This window comes from Rhineura floridana, chromosome 1 (assembly GCF_030035675.1).
Source record: "Rhineura floridana isolate rRhiFlo1 chromosome 1, rRhiFlo1.hap2, whole genome shotgun sequence".
In the NCBI taxonomy this organism is placed as follows: domain Eukaryota; kingdom Metazoa; phylum Chordata; class Lepidosauria; order Squamata; family Rhineuridae; genus Rhineura; species Rhineura floridana.
Genome location: NC_084480.1, coordinates 321,997,092 through 322,016,485, shown reverse-complemented (window position 1 = coordinate 322,016,485; position 19,394 = coordinate 321,997,092). Strand labels below are relative to the sequence as shown.

At 52.5% G+C, this 19,394-nt stretch overlaps 2 protein-coding genes across 2 annotated transcripts in view; one reads left to right on the top strand and one right to left on the bottom strand.

Annotated features, from left to right (window-relative positions):
• The window catches only part of BOP1 (BOP1 ribosomal biogenesis factor), a 97,441-nt gene that overhangs the window by 15,191 nt on the left and 62,856 nt on the right, over nucleotides 1-19,394 (bottom strand). Inside the window, exon 4 of the mRNA XM_061607189.1 lies at nucleotides 133-287. Within this exon, the coding sequence (XP_061463173.1) occupies nucleotides 133-287 (155 nt within the window). The remainder of the gene's footprint in view (nucleotides 1-132; nucleotides 288-19,394) is intronic.
• SCX (scleraxis bHLH transcription factor) lies at nucleotides 5,847-17,760 on the top strand. Its single transcript, XM_061607190.1, has 2 exons — nucleotides 5,847-6,718; nucleotides 17,191-17,760. Exons 1-2 carry the CDS (start codon nucleotides 6,188-6,190, stop codon nucleotides 17,227-17,229), a joined length of 570 nt encoding a protein of 189 aa, XP_061463174.1. The 5' UTR covers nucleotides 5,847-6,187; the 3' UTR covers nucleotides 17,230-17,760.

Below are 19,394 nucleotides of genomic sequence, written 5' to 3'. Positions count from 1 at the left end.
TTGTGAATATGAAGCACTGTGGATGCTCAGGAAACAGCATTGCATAAACACAAAACATTGTGGCTGTTTAACCGCTTGGTTTTTTTCCCTCCTGCCTACCCGGCTTCCCTCAACCAGCCCAGAGCCCCTCACCAGTAGTCAGGGCTCTCCATCTTCTCCAAGAACTTGTCCAGCTCGTCCTTGGTGCGGATGGGCCTGTAGATCTTCTTCCCATCCAAGTCGTAGCCAATGTGTGGGAAGTCCTGGTACCACTCCATGGGGATGTTGCCCACTGTGTTGCGGATGTCCTGGAGGAGAGAGGGCGGGTGTGCTAAGGGGGCAGCAAGGCAGCTCCTGCACAAGGCGCCTCCTCAGGAAAATCTCTGGAGTATTTCTCACACCAGCTGCTAAGGAAAATGTGCCCCTCCCCACCACATGCAATGGCATGTCCTCATCTGATTCCTCTCCACACACACACTATGAATGCCATCACTGCTGTACTCTTGTAGGATGCCCTCCAGCTTGCAGGTGCCCAAGTAAGACTAGGCCTGCTTAGCACCATTCCTGGCTTGGTCTCAAGTCCTGACTGTACCCCAAGTCCAGGCAGGGTCGACTCAAGGTTAAGAGCCTGTAAAGGGAGCGCCACTAATGCGTGCCATCTCTGCCGGCAACTTGTCTCCATCCACCCAACAAACTGCAGCCTCACCGCCCTCCCAATTTTCAACAGGCCCTGTCTGGTATGTGCCATTTTGTAATGTATGGGTATTGGTCCCTGGCCATAGCCTGAAGGCACACGAGGCCAGCGCCCTGCTGAAGCTAAGCAGGGTCAGGTCTGGTCAGTGCCTGGATGGGAGACCACCTGGGAACCATAGGTAAGCCACCTTGGGTTTCTATCATGAAAAGAAAGGCGGGGTATAAATGTAATAAATAAATAAATAAATAAATAATAAGGTAGCCAAAAGTAAGGTTGCACGAGGAGTCATGGCAAGCGGTAGCAACAGGTGGAGGTGGAGGCTGAGACCAAGTAACGTTTCTGAAGAACTCAGACTGGTCAGAGAAAGGGACCAAGTAGCAGGGCTGGGACAGGCCCAATATCACTCCTTGGAAAAGCCAATACGGAGCTCAAGTCTGCCTCCCCTCACCCAGCAGGAAATGCCTAAAGCAGCCCTGGGCAGGCATAAGGAGGCCGACAGGCAGGGCCACATCTAGCCCCAGGGCTCCAGCCAGGGACCAGGAGCCGAGGAGAAGGCCCATCAAGGCCAGCATCTGGCAAACCATCAAAGAGGGCTGGGTGGGTTAATCTCAGCTGCCTCTAATGGCTCCACAATTGGATCCGCAGCCTGGGCGCCACTGCTGAGTAAGGCAGGCGGCTCATGAAAGGCAGAGCTGGGAATTTATGGGCACCCTTCAGAAACTTGTTAAAAGGAGGGGGGTCAGCAGCATTCCAGGGCCTGTCCAGGCAGAGAAGGGCGCCTCACATTTCCCAGCACTCAAGTAACTGCTGGCAACCCCCAGCCTTGTGCTTGGCCAGCTTGGTCCCTGCCATGGCTCAGCCTTCACTGGAGTGACCCCTTGCTGGAGAAGCAAAAGAGCATCACCTTTGCCTGCTTTCCCGTCCTGCCGATTAGACTAACAAGACAATAACAGAGGTGGTGGTAGGGCCACTGTAGCATAAAAAAAATGCACATGTACTGCCTTCAAGTCGATTCTGACCTATGGCGACCCTCTGAATAGGGTTTCCATGGCAGCTGGGAGGGACCAGCCACACATAAGTTGGTCCAGAACTCACTATATTAGAAGCTCAACTGGAGTGCAGTTCTAAGGGTATTAAGCCACATTAATCAACAGTGATCAGTAACGTTCAGTGATCAAGGACTAGATTTAGAGTCATCAGTTTCAAGCCAATAGACACAATTTATAAAAGAGCAGTTTATTTAAAAGAAAGGAAAGCATACAGTGGGTAAGATACATTAAAATTAATCATAAAACCAGAAAACTTCCTTAAAATGCCTGCTGAAATAGAGCGGTCTGTGCTGGTGGCACTCTCTAACCACTACCCCACACTGGCTCTCTGTAGCATAAAAGCCCCAGCCCCGTTTCGTGTGTGTGTGTGTGTAAGTGCAAGACCTTTACTTGCCAAAGTCAACTGCTGGAAACAAATCAAGGCTGACCACACGTCCCAGAATGCACTGAGCCTAATGTGTGCAGGACTGTGAAACCACAACCCTTCAGAGAGGTGGAAGGTGTGATTCATTCATTCATGAGCTCCTCAGGTATAATATCCTGCACATCTCACCAGACCAGAGCCCAAAAGGTCACTGCACAAATCAACTAAGTCTGGAGACTTGACTGTCAACTGGAGAGAGGCAGCCTCTCGTGTGCCTATAGGGGTTGACTATAGGGGTGGGTGGAGGGGTGGGTGGGTGTTCTGACCCCTTTCTGTCCTTTCCCTTTTGTGGGGAATTGCAGGGAGAGCATGTGACAGTGGAGGATGGGGGTGCGTGAAGACAAACAGCAAGAAGCCCCTTTCCACAGGGAGTGGGTGTGTCGGTGGGGGTTGATACTATTTTTTAAAAAATGGTCTCCAACTTACAACCCACTTGCTCAGCTGCAGAATGCACAAGAGAGGGGACCCCTCCCCTCAGTGACAGGGTGTCTGGGAGGGAGGTGTGAATGTGACCTGCGCCCTTACATGCTCCCTTCACCAGGCGGCACCATCTGGTTCCCATAAACGCACGGAAAGCACAAGTGGCTCAGGTTGATGGGGGGAGGGGGCAGAGCTTGGAAAAGTTACTTTTTTGAACTACAACTCCCATCAGCCCAATCCAGTGGCCATGCTGGCTGGGGTTGATGGGAGTTGTAGTTCAAAAAAAGTAACTTTTCCAAGCTCTGGTAAGATCCCCAGAAGAGAGAGGAGAGGGGATAGAGATCCACCCTCCCCTGGGCAAGCCTTCCTCTCCAGGCTCCTGACAGGACTTTTCCAGCCAGGATGGCTAGCTGGGCCCAGGGAGGAGGATGCCAGCTACATTCTGTTGACTCTCCTCCAAGGCATTCCCTCTGCATGGCGAGGCCCGGGCAAGAAAGCCCCTCAGAGGACCCTGCCGGGAAGCGGGGGCAGGAGGGAAGCATCCCAGGAGCTTAAGCATGGGGGTGCGGGTGGGACTGGAAATGTGAAACTGGCCAGCACGCTGCAGGAAAGAAAAGTTTCAGCCCTGTTGCTGCCACACACCCCTTTCCTCACTGGCTAGGAGGGAGCCACACTGACGGTCCCCTTTCTGCCAGCCTGCTGGGAAGCTCCTCTGCTGCAGGGCTCCAAGCCCCCCCCAATGGAAATAACTGGCCAGCGCAGCATCCTGCCCAAGCCCTGTGGCTATACAAGAGAAGAGACTGGCCCCGAGGGCATCCGAGGGGCCTCAGCTGCCATTTATTTAAGTGCTGGAAAAAGTAAGGCTCTGTGTTCCTCCTGGCTTTGGCAGAGAAGCCATGGGACACACGTAGTGTCCTGCAGGGCACTTTGCCCCCAGCTATGTTTGGGCAGGCACTCTGTGACAAATATTGCCCTACCTAGGGGGAAACCTGCCCCCATGCATCCTAGGGGCAGGACCCAGCCCCCCTCTTGGCACAGAATTCTGAGCCTTTTCTCTTCAACTGCCGGAAGGAGAGCGCTGGCGGGGGGCCCTTGTGCATCTGTCGCTGCCGCAGCAAAGGTCAGGGCAAGCCACTCAACCCCCTCCTCGCACAGTGCCTTGCCATTTAAGCGCCAAGAGCAGCGCACTGCTCCAGGAGAGCGCTTTTCCTTCGTGGAAGCTGCCAGCAGCCTCCCTCCCATGTAGCGAACACATCAGCCTGAGAGAGAGCGCGATGGGCTACTAACAAAGGAGGCTGCAGCTCTTTCTCTCCCCCCCCCAAGGAGCTGCCGTCACTCAGCCACACGTGTGGAAGTTGCTCTTGGAACGGCCAAGGCATTCCTCCTCCTCCTCCTCCTCCTCCTCCTCCTCTGTATACATTCCTGGCAAGGGAAAGGATTCTTTTCCCAGTAGCAGTTTCTTGAAAATAGCTGGTCCACGTGGAGAAGGGGGGGGGAGAGAAAGGTTTGAGGGAAAGCCAGGAGTAAGGGATGGGGGGGGGAGAAGAGAGAGGAGCCCTCACTCTCCCCCTGGGCACACTTGGGCCCCTTTTAGAAGGCAGCCACGCTGCTCAGCCTCTCCTTCCTCTCACGATGGGAATTCAGCATGTTGTATGTAGATCTTAGGAAGGAAGGGTGAGACTGAAAGAATGAATGAATGACAAGAGAGGCCTCACCTGTGCCACAGACCCCTTCCAACAACAGACACCTGGGAGAAAGATTTCTACCTCCACTGCTGCCCCCCCGCATGCCAAAGGGGATGATCAAGAAGGCGGGGGCGGCTAGCAACTGGGTGCTCTCAAGTAGAAGAGAAGGACTAGCAAACGTGGCTGGGACATAATAAAAAGTTCTCTCAGACTACTCCTATAGACCATCCTCTTATGTGAAAGGTTATTTTTTAAGTGCTAAGTTTCTAGACCTCTTGGAAGCAGAACATGGGTGGGGAAGGCGAGCCAAATCCTGGTCTGAATCTGCCCAGCAAGGCCACAAGAGAGCTGGCTTGGCCTTTCTCTATTAACCCGTCCTGCACTCTTCCTGCACATCACCCCCCCCGCATCTGCCAGCTTCTGAACTTGTGCAGAGAAGCCAGTGGGGGGCAGATGTTTCTGCGCCCCTCCTCTTCCAATGGCCAGCAGGTGGAGGCGTCACACCTTCTCCATAAACATGGGGAAAGGCCATGGGGAGGGTGTGTAGACAGTCCCAGTTCAAGCCCTGGCATCTCCCGTGAAAAAGGGTCAGACAGCAGCAGGCGCTGGGAACGGCCTTTTGGGGAGCTGTTATTAGGCACAGCCAGGCAGCACGGAGGTGGCCTGTTGTAAGGCATAATCCGTAGGGCAAGAGGTCCCACCCAGCTGAGCCTTCCAGGAGGAAACACTCAGGGCAGGGCCACGTAGGCAAAAGAAATGGGAGTCCCTCCTTTTACACAGATGCCCCTTTGGGTGGCTTGGGGGGGGTTCAGGAATTACTCATGGGGGGGAGGAGGCACATAACCCTCCCCATCTGAACTGCCACTCAGCCAGTACTGAGGCTGTGACGAGGCAGATGCATCCTGGGGAACGGCAGCTGAAGCATGTGGCCCTGCTAGGGTTAATCTTTCCCGCTGTGCCCATTAACAGCAGCAGGAAGATCAATTTGGTTATGCTTGGTGGGATGGGGGGGAGGAGACTAGAGCATTCCTTCCTTTCTCTCTCTCTCTCTCTCTCTCTCACTCCCCCCCCCTCCAGGAATGACTAATTTCAAAACTGGCTCAGTTTCATCTCCAAGCAGCAAGGCTCTGCACCACGGGGGAGGGGGGAGCCAGTGGCAAGGGTGTCTCCCCCCTGCCCCAGCAGATACTGCACTAGGCATAGGTGGCCTCTGAGCAGCCAAGAGTCTTAGGCCTTTCCCCTTGCAAGGAGACGAGAGCTGCCAACGCACGCCTCTCCAAGAACATACTGTGCAGGGCACGCAAGTCTGAGGGCGGGTGGCAGCAGGACACCTTTAAAAAAAAGCCTGAGATCCTGACCCAACAGGTGAAGCCCACACATGGCCACCCTTCCCCCCTCTCCCCACAGCCCATCCGGACCTCCGCAGCTCCCCTATGGCCAGCAGCCCCTCCTCCATCCCAAACGGAAAAAGAAGGAATGCTCAGGTAGGCGTGAAGCTGCTGTGAGCCGGAGGAGGGGCTTGCCTGACAGACCACTCACTGGTGCTATAAAAACGCTCTCCAGCTCTTGCCACGCTCCAAAAGGAGCCTCAAAAGAGCGCGCGTGCAGCACGCACACGTGTGCAAGGAGGAAGCACCCGCTGTGCAGTGTGTGGCAATTGGACATAACTCCTTCTCCGCTGGGAGAGGCAGAGAAGCAGGCGAGTCCTGGGCGCAAGTTGAGCACCACAAACGCAGGAGGGGCCCTGCTGGGAGAGAAGAAGGACGAGCAGCTAGGTGTGAGTACGGGAGAGGCAAGAAGACGCCGGGATTGGCTTGCCCACCTCCTTTGTGCACAGCGCAGAACTACGGGAGAATGAGGGAGTGGAGCTAGGCCTCCACACCCACACGGAGGACCCCCGCCCCCCCCGGCAGTGCTCCTCGCCCACCTCCCAGCCATGTCCTTTGCCATGCTGCGCTCGGCCCCCAGCCGCTTCCTCTACCCCGAGATCAGCATGCTCTCAGAGGACGAGGAGAACGGAAGCGAAAGCTCAGGCTCAGACGAGAAGCCCTACCACCTGGATGCCGGCGGGGGGTACAGCCTCACAAGCATCAAGCGCAGGAGCAAAAAGGCCAACCGGATCAGCAGGGAGCCCCGGCAGCGCCACACGGCCAACGCGCGGGAGCGGGACCGCACCAACAGCGTCAACACGGCCTTCACCGCCCTGAGGACTCTCATCCCCACCGAGCCGGCCGACAGGAAGCTCTCCAAGATCGAGACGCTCCGCCTGGCCTCCAGCTACATCTCCCACCTGGGCAATGTCCTCCTGGTGGGGGAAGCATGTGGAGACGGGCAGCCGTGCCACACCACCACGTCAGGCTTCTTCCACCACAGCAGCAGCAGCGGCAGCAGCCCACCCATGAGGGAAAGCGAACATGCCCAGCCCAAACAGATCTGCACTTTCTGCCTGAGCAACCAGAGGAAGATGGTAAGTCCTGGGCTCTCCTGGCTCTGGGGGGTGGGAGCACAAAAGGACGCGGCCATCTGAGAAGGTTGTCAGTGGCGGGGAAGGAACAGCCAAGACCACGGCCACAGGGGAGGTCCCCCACCACTCCACGCCGCCAGAGTCCAAACCTCCACGTGCCACAAATTTCTGGGAGACTCTCAAAAGCTTCCCTTCAAGAGGAGACAATAAAAGCGCTCCCATAAGTAGGCACCAGAGAGAGGGCTGTTCTCTGCCTGGTGCTGGAAAAGGATGGAGATGGGCTGGGGTGTGAGGGGGCTGCAGCCTTGAGCAACGCAGGCAGGGAAAACATGGCAGCTCAGAGACTAGGGAGAAGCCAGAGGTGTTGGTTAGGTGGCGTCCGTATGCCTGTAGCGTACACTTCTAAAGTAGTCAACCATTCTCACAATCATCACCCCACGGCCACAGTTTGTTCACAGCTGCAAATGGCATGACGATGCTAAGAGACTGTGGCTTTCTCAAGGCTAGCCGCCATGAATCCACAAAAGGACAGGCACTGGGACCCAGGTCCTACTCTGCTGCAGTGCTGCAAAATGACTGCGCCCAGAGAATGGATGGCTCGAGCTCCCTTGTCTGCCTCAGGCAGAGAGAAGGGGATCGGGCCCTCCAGCCCTGGACAAGAGCAGAGCCACTCTCCAACTCCATTCCATACCTATGAGCCAAAGAGCCCGTTTTGCAGCAACCTCTTCTGCTTGGGATGATTCTTGGGAGAATTCTGAATATAGATGGCTGGAACTGGCTCCCCAAGGGTCACCTCAGAAAGGAAAGGAAAGAGCCATTGCTACGTTGAGTTTTGGCCTCTCCACACATCACTCCCCCCCTTGATCTCCTTAGCCCAGCTCTCCAGTCCAGTGAGCAGCTAGGAAGATACCCTCCCTCCCTTCTGAACCTCAGCCCCAGGCATGGGGGGCTGTTTGAGATGCCTCTCCTCTCCCTCCCGGGAGGTCCTTCACCCTTTGCCCTACCAGACTTTGCACTGTTCCTCGCAGAAACAAAAGGCTGGGAGGGTTCTCTCGGTAGGTAAGAAGCCAGCTACACTTGATTGTAGCTGTAGGCTTGCTCTTGCCTTCTTATCCTGCTGGATTTGCAAGCAAGACAACAGCCCTTTCCCACCATGAGCGCTATCCCTGGTGATCAGCTTTCCTTCTACACAACACCCCGAAAAGTTTTTAGGTGAGGAGACTGAGACACATCCACCCCACCCTGTTCAAATCCTTGCTCAGCATTGAGGTCTAATAAATCTAATAAATAAAATAAATAAATAATAAGAATCCTGGGAAAACCTCTGTCTTTCGGCCTAACCTGCCTCACAGGGCTGTTGTGAAGATAAAATGAGGAAATGAGGATAGTAAGGAGCATCTTGAAGGGGAAAAGAAGCCAGATCAATTGTCTTTTTTTAAATTCTCTCCCTTGCCCCCCAAAATCCACAGGTGGGTCACAGACTGCGACTGCCCAATATCAGCCTTTCCGCATAGAACTATTAGAAAGATTTAACATATTCCAATGCAAGGCATTATTCTAATGATTTTTAACAAGAAACATAGTTTAACTTATTATTGAAGCAAATAACCCAGAAATACAATCTTTTTGTGCTGAATACCCCTTTAGAAGATGTGCTTTTGTTTTATCATCCCACATTTGAAACCTGTGGCTAATTATCAGATGATTAGTTTAGACTTCCAGCTACTGGAAAGTAGCTGCATTTTAGTCTGAAATCTCAGAGAAGAAGAAAAAAGGTTCTGACAAAATTCTGTGCTTTCACTAATAGCGTAATAAATCTATTTTGAACAGTAGTGGCGTGTCCACATTTAGAACTCTGCATAAAATTTCTCTGCATGCAACCCCACCTCAAAGAGGAGTGAGATGGGCGGCACAGAACAGGGCAACTGACACTCTCTGGCCTGGGGATGCAGAATCTTGCTGAAGAAATGCCTTCACCTTGTAGCTGGTTTTTTGAGGGGAGGGGCAGATGGGTGGGTAGATACCTCAGGGAATGGAAGCTGATAAAGTCACTAGTAATGCAGAGATATACATGATTCCTTAGCACTCAGGATTATCCAATGACATGGGCTAGAATTAGATTCAGGACGAAAAAAAGGCGCTATTTTTTCACCCAACAAATAACTGACCAACAGACTTCCTTGCCAATGGATACTGCAGTGGCCACTGCTTTAAGGACGAGGGCTCCCAACAGCTGATAGTGTTGCTGTGTGTGTTTGAGTTGCTAAATTTGTTTAAAGCAACACAACAGCAGCAGAGAGTAACAGCGGATGTTGAAATGCGAGCGTGGCAGTGTGTGCGTGCGTTTGCCTAAGAAAGCAGGCTTGTACCCTGCATCAGCATCACGGAGACTGGAGCCTTAGTAAAATAAGAAAAGCTACTTTATTTATAGAAACACATCGTAGACAGAAAGGCAAACCTAGTTCTAACATACTAACTAAGTTGGAGGCATAACGCCCAGGTGCGGGAGTTGACCTCATGGCTAGGAGAGAGAGCAGAGACAAAAGGATGTCTCCTCTATCCCGGAAGAAAGAAGAGAGAGGGCAGAAGGAGGAGGGGCAGGTAAGCTTCCCTGAAGACGTAACAGCCTAGTAGCCAAAGGAAGTCAGCCAGAGCATCGCAGGTAAAGGTGAACAAGCCTAGCCATCTGGAGGACCCTCGCTCTACCTCCCGTCTGGAACACAGACAAAAGAACAAAAGAGGAGTTGCTCTTGCCCCACTTCCAACAGATGGGGTGTAGGCACCTATGAGTTCCAGGTGCTAGAGTCCAAACCTCAGTCACCAACTTGGCTTGCTTGTGAGCCTACCAAGGCACCCACTTGCCTGGCCAGAGCAAGAGGACCGAGGGCTAGGTGAGGTAGTCGTCCTGGGCTCTTTTGAACTCTAGCCCCAGCAGGAGCAGGACATGCCTGTCACTGGGAAGAGGCAGGCAGTACATCCAGAAGCAACTTCATGCCCTTCCCCAAATCGCTCTTAACCTCCATGTCAATTAAGATGTTATGAAGCTCTTAATTGCTCAGTAAATAAAGGGGGTGTATGGCACAGGCAAACCTTGGGTACAATGAGCTTGGGGAGAGGAAGAAAAGGGTCAGAATCAACCCTTGGGCAGCACAGGCAGCTTTACCCCAACTCTTTGTTTACAAAGAGACACATGAGGAATGGGACGCTTTACACTTGCCATCGGCCCTCAATACGAGGACAGTCCTGGGTTTGTGTCTGTGCGTGACGACAAGTGCTCCACACTGACTCTGTTCTCCTAGCAGAGCAAAAGAGGGAGTCTAAGAAGCAGGCCTCAAACAAGGAGGAGGAGGAGGAAGGCTCCCACCATGGAGAGCGCAGACTTGCCCTGCCCTAGGCAGGACCCAGACAGACATGCGACCTCCCTCAGCCCCACAGAAGGCAACACAAGGAGGCACTGCTACCAACGAGCGAGGAGGAAGGCGAGAGAAGAGCAGGGAACTGAGGGCCTCTCCGCTTTCCTTCAGCCCACGAGGGGCAAAGAAGGAAGGGCGGCTTATGTGCCCCGTTGCTGCACAAACCGTACGTAGGCCAGGAAGTCTGTGCATGGAAGGGTGAGGCTCAGATCCTTTCAGTCCCTGCGCAAAGGAGCAGAAACAAGGAGGACAAGGCCTGCGGGCTGCCTTCCTTCAGGGTGGGGAGGGAGGGCAGCCATGCCAGCTGGGGCTTTTCTCCCTTGACCTCTCACCTCATGCGTCCGCTTCTGCCCAGGGCACTAGGGTTGGCAACTGCCACACTCCAGCAAAGTTCTTCATAACTGAGACGGTGAGTCATGGACAGATTTGTCAAATGAGCTGTATGATGTTTTGAAGGAAAGAGGAATATCTAGGACACTGGGAAACAAGCATCTTTGCTATCTGTTGGGCACTGACAGAGAAAAGGATCCTGCTTGAAAAGCAAGCTTTTTTTGGGGGGGGGGGCAGAATAGCCCTGAATTTGCAATGCAATTTCCAAATTGCTTTCACTCTTAAAGTTGCTGTGTTGGGGCTAAAATTCTTGAGAGAAGATTGTGGCTCTGACAGCCATTTTCACGCTAATTTAAAAGGTGCATAAATGCAACGGTTGGTGTGGACGAGCTCTTAGCTCCTGCATTTCGGAATAAGCAAATTCCCCTCCCCCCCACAAACCCAAAGCTGAGAGTTCAAAATGTCCACACTCAGGGGATTTGCGCACACGGTGAGGGCACAGGCACAGCTTCCTAACAACCACATTCTTCAGGCTCCATGGGGCAGAAAGCTCAGGCCAGCTAGCTCCAAGCTGGCTGCAAAAGGTGAAGCCCCTCCAGCCCGCTCCCTATGTGCACTGCCACCATGTGAAGCAGTATAAAACAAGGGGAACAGAAAGCAAGAAATGACTTTGTGTGTGTGTGTGTTGTGGGGGGATGCTCTGAGCCTTGAGGAGCAGCGTGTTGGATGAGTGTGCATGTGTGTGACACACAGGGAGGCCTCCAGAGACAGTCAAAGATCTCTGGAGGCAACAAGAGAAGGAAGCATGGAAAATGCACCGGCTTGAGTTTCGGCGTGAAAAGAGAGATTTGCAACAGAAATGAAATCTGGTGTACTCCTGGGCAGGCACGACTGTAAACTTATCTGTGGGGCAGGGGACCTTCAAAAGGTCAAGGCAGGGGAGATTCCACCCCTCACAAAAAAGGGGGAGATATAGGTCAGGACAAGTGACCATCTCCAGCACCCCACTGGCTTTTGCCTGAATACTTTACTAAACATTTCCTGTGGAGAGCAAACCTTATCCACTGAGCCACTTAGCACAGGATTTGCTCTGTCTTAACTGCCTGATTACTGTATGTGGTTCAGGTGGTTTAAGGGCAAACCAGGAACACTCTTTTCCTCTTTTCCAAAAAGAGTCTGAGATAACATTTCTTATCTTAACAGTTAATTCAAAAGTATGCATATAATGATTAATATGGGATTTTGAAAAGACCCTCCCCCCCAAAAAAAAGACACCTGCAAGAATTGGGAAATTGGGAAAATGTGCTTAAGGAGTAATGAGGAGCAGATCCCTTCAAGGAGGCTGACAATTCCCAATGAATGCAATTTATCTGCAATGGAGACCCTGAGAAGCCCCCTAGGTAGGAGGCCTTGGATCCTCCCTGCCACAGGGATGCTGAGATGCTACACAGGTGGAAGAAAACTGGGAAACCTGTCCTCAATTTTGTGCATTTTCCTGCTGACATTGGTAGGCATGCTCACATTGCTGTAAGATTTGCATGTGTTCTACTTAGCATTAGGAGACCTAACAAGTCTCCTGTTGCTTTGCAGGGAATGCCTGAAAGGTACAGGGTAGCACAGGAAAAATAGGGCAGAATGGCCTAATCAGTGTCCTCCTCTTCTTTGCACGGAGAGGAAAGTGAAAGAGCCATTAATCCTTGTTGACTAGGCTGGGCAAAGTACAGAACTGTTTCCTGCTGGCGTTACTGCGGATGGCAATGGCAGCAGCTATTGGAAAAGATGGATGAGAACCCACAAAGTGGCTCTTGCACAGAAGAAGCCTCCGCCTTATATTCACTGTCCTCTTGGCTCAGTATTACCTATGGCAACTGGCAGTGGCTTCCCGGGGCCTCTGGCAGAGAGAGACTTCTCTTCTCCAACCCCTGCTACCTGACCCTTTTAACTGGAGATGGTGTCAGGGCTTGAACCTGGGATCTTCTTCATGCAAAGAAGGTGCTCTACCACTCAGCTATGGTCTCCCACCCACCCATGGGGCTGTTGGGGCACTCACATGGGCAAAGGCTGACAGAGACTAGTTCAGAAGAAGGGCCAGGTTCTCTCTCTTGACCCAAGAGCAGCATCCCGTTGGCTACCCCAATTTGTGTCCCCTACGTAATCCAGCTTTGCCACCATTTCTCTGGGGTGAACTGCCCCATGAGCTGGTCCTCTGGGGCTCCTCCCCCTCTCGGGCCCCCACTGCTGCCCCACTCCCATGACGACAACCAGGGGTGACTGAGAGAGGGGAAGCACACACATACTCTGTGAATGGAGCAGCCCTCCATTTGCCACACTGCACCTGTCTGGGCACATAGAGCTGCTTTCCTGCTGTGAAAAAACACGGGGAGTGGCAGCTGTCTGCTGCTTTAAAGGGCCATGCTGTGCCTGGAGCCCTGGCCAGAGATGGAAGGACGAGCTGCTGCCGTCTGCTCCTGTGACTTGCCCCAACAAGCAGCAATGTTAAGAGCAGCCTGGCTGGATCAGACCACAGACCTGTATAGCCCAGTATGCGCCTGGTGCCCCACATCAGCCAGCCGGGGTTTCTACAGCATGTCATTTATTACTCAAATGTATACCTTGCACCTACAGTGCCAATCAGTGTTCTCAGGGAGGCTTATAACCCAGCCCACATGGAGGGACGGGTCAATGTGCATGCTGGATGCTCAGAGATTAGCAAACTGTAATGGGTCAAGTCGCCATTTTGAGTCAACCTTCAAACAGTCTTAAGCGTTGCCTGCAGTCAGGAGCAAAAATGTGGAATGGTTCTATGCTGCCATCTGCACCAAGCATATGCTTGCACCCTTGCTTCTCTCCTGAAGTTTCAGATTATTATTTTTAATGTAGAGGGAGTGGGGCTCCCTCATGTCCCCACCCCCACGACAACTGGGCACAACTGGGCTGCTGCAGCTGCTGTCCCTGAGCTGCCCCATGGAGAAGGGTGAGTGATGGGCAGCTTGGTGTCAACACAAGGCTCTTAGGATACAGTGCAAGCTCGTTTCAGAGGTAGAAATTAGTTTTTGGCATTTATGTGCCACCCAATTAATCATGTCCTCTGAGCAGGCCACAGATTTTTTTAAAAAAATCAGTAAAATACAAATACCGTCAAGCAAACAGAATTGGTTCAAAAAGCAGTGACGCAACAAGAATGCTTTACCCACACCCATACGCCAGGCACTCCGCAGCAGCAAAAAGTGCAGCCAAACCAGCCTTAGAAACAACTCAACTGAGCTTCCTTCTACTAGTCACCTTGTCTGACCTTTAGCTTTCTTGGGCCAGTACATTTTCTAGCATCTCTCTGCAATTATAAGGGCTATCAACTTTATTTATGAAAAAGGAGATTTGGGGCGGGTGGGACAAAAAGCATCTGGGCTTTTTGGAGTAGCGGCTGCTGGCCAGAGCCACTCAGAGGCCTGCTACTGCTTGGCATACAATGGAAAAGGCTAGAGATGAGCCATGCTTGCACAACAAGGGTCGCATCCTGCACCAGGAGAGGCTCCGTAGACTCCAGCCCTGCTTTGCGGGAGGGTGAATTCTCTCTGCTTCCCAAACAAAGCCAACGGGAGCCAAGCGTGACTGGCTTGCTTAAGACGCCTCCAGTACAGAATTAAGAGATTCCTCCTTGCATAACCTCCTCCCCCTTTTTTACTGTGTTGGAACACACCTCTCCCTTCCCCCCCCCCCCAGCAGTTGTTTCTTTATGAGCAGGAAAAGGCTGCCGCTTTGAAGCCACAGCTCAGCAGGAGGCTAAGTGGACTCAAAAGTATAGAGGCAGCTGCACCTCTGGAGGTCTAAGGGGTCAGGCATTCAGGACATAAACAGAAGACAACCCAAGAGCCCCCCCCCCAACAAAAACACACACACACCAGGGTGAGCAAAGCTGTAACAAGCAGGAAATGTCCTTTGCTCAGGAAATGTCCAGGTCAGAAGGGGAAAGCAGATACAGAGTCAGCAGCAACCTGTTGGTGGGACCAGTGATCTATGAACCAGTCGAGAGCTTTCAAAGGGTGTTAAATAAAGCTATCAGGAGCTATCAAGGAGCCCTCTCCCCCTCTCCCCACCCCAACTTCAAGTCAGAGGGAGCTGGTTCCTTGAGCTCCACTCCCAGGAGACTCTGAGAAATGCACAAAGCGGCAGAAGGGAATCCTCAAAGACAAAACATAGTGGAGTACAGGAAGGGGTGGGTGGGGAGGAGATTGTGAAGCAGAGAGCGCTAGTCCGCTTGAGGAGCTCAGCACCACCGCAAAGCCAGAAGCTACAGCTACGCGCAAACCCTTGGCACAGCGAGGATGATCCAGGACTGTTATTTCTAGACCCACCTCTCTTCTGAACCCAAGGCAAACGCCACACACAAGAGGCTCTGGGGTAGCTCTCCATGGTGACGTGGCCCCCTGGCACCCACGTGTTGCACGGCCACATAAACTCATAGGGATCGGGAAGGAGATGGAGGGGGCACTGCAGTTTAGCGGTGTGATAAAGGAGTTCTATTTGCACCTCTGCCCCCCAAGCAAAATATTTTGGCACTATTTTGATGACCTCATGCCTTCACTATTTACTTGCGCTTACAAATTCTTGCAGATGTATGCTAGCCTCTTAGAAGACCCACTGTGACTTATGAGCACTACAGCCTGTTTTTATGCCACCCTACCATTAGCCAGGAGAAGCATTTGCTTGTGCAGATCCCCCCTGCTTGCCCCCCCCCATGTGGTGGAAAATCCAGAGCTTCTTCCTTATGTCACCCTCTCCCCCAGGGGCATAGAGGGGCCAAGCCCAGAGCAGGGGCATAGCAGCTGGGAGGGTCCTTCCCGCCCTCCCCCAAAGATGGGCCTGCTTCACAATCCCCCTAATTTACTGTTCCTGCTTCACTTAATGGCAGCAGAAAGGCAAGGTGATTGGCGGCGGCGGAGGGGGGGAATATGAGGTGGGATTTTCCGAATCCCCATTTCCTCTCCAGACAGCAAGGGAGCTCCTGGGGCCTGAACATCTGGGAAATTTAATTTTACCATTTCTGTGCTCAATCCCCCCTCCTTCCCTCCCCCCAATCTCCCCTTTAACAAAAGATGAGGTTGCCTGTTACCAGTGGCTGCAGCAACTAGAAATCCTGTGCCTGGGTGCAGCAAGGCTGCTTCTTAAGCCACAGTGGTCAGAACGCCCCCAACCCACACGGAAGCCCCAAATGCCCCCACTGTGTTAGCGGTGGGGTTTACCACAATGGGCCTGGCCTGCTCAGCAGGCAACTCTAAACAACTCTTTTTAAAACTTTCAAACAAGGCTGGTTCACCAAGGAGCGGGCAGCTGGGGGAATCTCACAACTACCCCCTCACTTAAGAGCAACAAGGTGCAGAAAGCAGCGGCTCCTCTGCACTCTGGGCCTGCCACCCTGCCACTAAATTCTGCAGGCTTGCCAAGAGGCAGAATGAAGAGGGCATGTTGCCCAAAAGTTAGTGTGATCTGTTCAAAATGAACTAGACATTCTGTGATCTGCAAAGCAGCAGAAACAGATCCCACTTATCCAAAAAAAAAGGGTCCCTCTGTTTTAACTGCCAAAGAGTGGAGGGAAACGGAGGATGAAGTTGTGCAGCGGGAAGCCAGATTTCAGCATCCACAGAAAAATGGGTGCCACATTGTAAGCTACTGCTGTTGAACATACCGTACCCAAGCCATGAAGCAACTGTGTTCCTGCTGGCCAAGACCTCGTTGGTGTTAGAGGAGAGGCTCTGCAAGACAAATGGCCAGTGATCAGGGGCTGGGAGGGAGGCAGGCACAGAGCGTGCACAAGGGAAGCAGCAGGGAGAGATCAGCTGCAGGGTTAGAAAATGGGCCTGGTGTGGATGAACTCTGGCTAGGTAGACACCAACCAAAGCAGCACGGCCCAACGGGAAAGAATAAAGTTGGCTGCCTAGTTGCTTCTGAGCCCAATTCAAGGTGTGGGCGCTTACTTTTAACACCTTAAACAGATTGGGACCCAAACAGCTGAAGTAGTGCCTCACCCTGTACTGGGCCGCTGCCCATGCCTTAAGATCTGTGGAGGGTTTTTTTCTCTGTGATTCACCATCGGGGGAAGTTCGCGATGTGGTGATGTAGTTAGGGGAGCCCCTTCTCTGCACTTGTGCCCCCAGCCATGAAATGCCTTCCCCTGGCAAGAACAACCAGCACAAAGGTCGTTACCATTTTGGTGGCAGGTTAAAACTTATTTCCCCAGGTATATAAGTTGATGATTACTTAACCCACTTTGCAGTTTTAGGTGAAGATATTTGTCTTTGACAATATGTTTTAGCTTTGATTACTGCATGGTGGAGAGCCAGTGTGGTGTAGTGGTTAAGGTGTTGGACTACGACCTAGGAGACCAGGGTTCAAATCCCCACATAGCCATGAAGCTCCCTGGGTGACCTTGGGCCAGTCACTGCCTCTCAGCCTCATGAAAACCCTGTTCATAGGGTCGCCATACGTCGGAATCAACTTGAAGGCAGTACATTTCCATTTTACTGCATGGTGCAGTATTTTATGCTCTGTAACCTGTCCTGGGATCTGTACAGACTGAACGGCAGGTTATAAATAAATATTTTTAAATAAAGAAACTATAAACACAAGGCCCGTGTGCTCTCTGGAGCTTTAGAAGATTCACATTTGCAGTTTGCAGTCCCTGGGGTGTGTGTGTGCTGGCCTAACCCTTTCTTGTCCCATTCTGGCCCTTTGCAGAGTAAAGACCGAGACAGGAAGTCGGCGATTCGGAGTTAAATGATTATGGATTCAGGAAGGAGGAGGAGACTATGAGGGGAAAGATAAAAAGCCACACACAAGCAAAAACAAAGACCCTATCTTCCGGCCTTCGCCCTGCCCTGCCGCTGCCACCTGGAGCTCTGTGGTTCTACCCAGGATGAACTGACGGCAGTCTGTCCCTGAGGACAGAGGCTGAGTGTCCTCTCGGTCTGGCTTTGCAGGCAAGAAAAGCAGGCTTTCAACTGCAAAGAAAAGCAGAACTCTGAAGGACTGTGCTCTGCAGTGCTGGGAGGCCAGCCAGCCAGGAGCCATCGCAGCAACAGTGGTCCTCCACCCACCCCACCTCACCCCACTCCATCCTGGGAGGATGCACGCTAGAGAACAATTCTCATGGACCTGAATCCTGCTGGGAGAGGAGGAAGCTGTCTCCCTTTGGGGAAGGCAAGGAGGCGGCTTGCAGCACATCCCCTGGACTTGTGCCTTCCATTCTACAGTGATGTTCTCCGCCCTGTACTCAGAACCTTGGGTGGGGTTACAATCAATACATGCTGGAGTTTCATGTCATTGATAATAATATAAATCCAACTTGTTTGTATAGCAAGAGACGACTATGTGGTACTGATGAGATGCATGCTTTCTTTTGGGCTGCTGTCATTTGCTCACGTTGCCCAACAGATTTCTACACGAATTTACTTTTTTAGGGTAAAGACTCCTCCCCTTCTGCAGCGTGAGTGTTCATGTGTGTGAGTGTGTGAGCCGCAGAAGGCACCTTGCGAGCACTGTGGCCCAGGGAGAATTATTTGGCCATACTGAAAACACCGCAGGAGATGCAGGAAAGTGGGAAGGAGCAGATGCTGCTGCACTAGAGTGGAACATCCTGGGGAACCAAATCGGGCAGGCCCACAAGACACAGCGGGAGGTGACACAGAAAGGGCACAGTTGGACCCAAAAGATGCCGGTGAGGTTTCCAGGGTGGCAGCATCCAGTGCGTGACTTACGTAGAGAAGAGAACATAAGAGCAGCCACTGATAGCCTTATTCTCCTCCAAGAATTTGCCTAAACCCTTTAAAAAGTAATCTGAGATGGTGGTCATTACTGCCTCTGGTGGGAGCGAATTCCGCTCGTCCCCCCATCGCCTCAGTGGTACAGCAACAAAGCCACGCTCCCCTGTGGCTGGCACCTTCCCTCAGGGTTCCAGCACGCTGTGCCTTGAACGACAGGGCAGGAGCATACTGGCAGGAGCTGGGGGAGGCCTGGAACAGCAGAAGCCAGAGCTCCTCCCAGGAGTCTTCACAGAGTTGTGGGCAGGCAGGAAAGGGTTAGTGGTGCTGAGCAAGGCACAGAATGCTGCAGCGCTGGGGATTAAGTCACAGCACGGAGGAAGCGGGCGAGAGGCCCTTTGCTGCAGCACTAAGGCAGGTGGGCTCACTTAGGAGAGCAGCCCACTGTCTCTCGAGAGGTTAGCTTGCTTCGCCTTCGGCTCTAAAGGGCTGTTACAAATGGCCGTATGCTGGTGAAGAGGAATACCACATTAACACACTGCCCAGCAGGTTACTCCTCGGCAGGACCACCGGCCCTGGCCCTAAACCACCGGAGGCACTCCTACCATAGGAGGAAGTGGTTTAACACAGGCTCACCAGCCCCCAGCGCTCTGGGGACAGAAATGCATTTAATTTCAACAGAGTTTTGGAATGGTTCCTGGCCTGAAAGAGCCAGGTTTGCAAAAGAAGAGCCAGGTACATGAGAAGAAGGCAGACACAAAGGAAAGAAGGTTCCACTGGAAGCTTCTTGCTGAAGGAGATGCCAATATCTAGGCAACCAACCTGCTGGGTGCTCTACACAGCAGGGCCTCTTTGCTGGAAGGCCTCTCTTTTCCCAGCTACCACCATCATATGCTCTAGTGAACACATTGCCATGATAAGTTATTTCCAAGAGGTTACAGTTCTCCACACCATTCCTCCCATTCCTGGTTGAAAATGCTGTGGGCACTGGATCAACCCAGCCCAAGCTGATTGGAGGTTATGTGGAAGAAGTGAATGAAGTGTGCTGGGGTGATGAGTGTATGAAGGGAGGCCTAGAAGTGTCACAGTGTTGTAAGCAGTTTTTCCAAATAGTCAGTGGGTAAAAAACAAGACAGGGAAAGGAAAGGCCGAGTCAGACAGAAAGCGACGGAGAGCTCACTT

Bases quoted from the DNA above. Each gene is read 5' to 3' on its own strand.
- SCX (XM_061607190.1), top strand. From the start codon at position 6,188: ATGTCCTTTGCCATGCTGCGCTCGGCCCCCAGCCGCTTCCTCTACCCC. The intron at 6,719-17,190 runs GTAAGTCCTGGG...GGCCCTTTGCAG, and splicing joins TGAGCAACCAGAGGAAGATG to AGTAAAGACCGAGACAGGAA.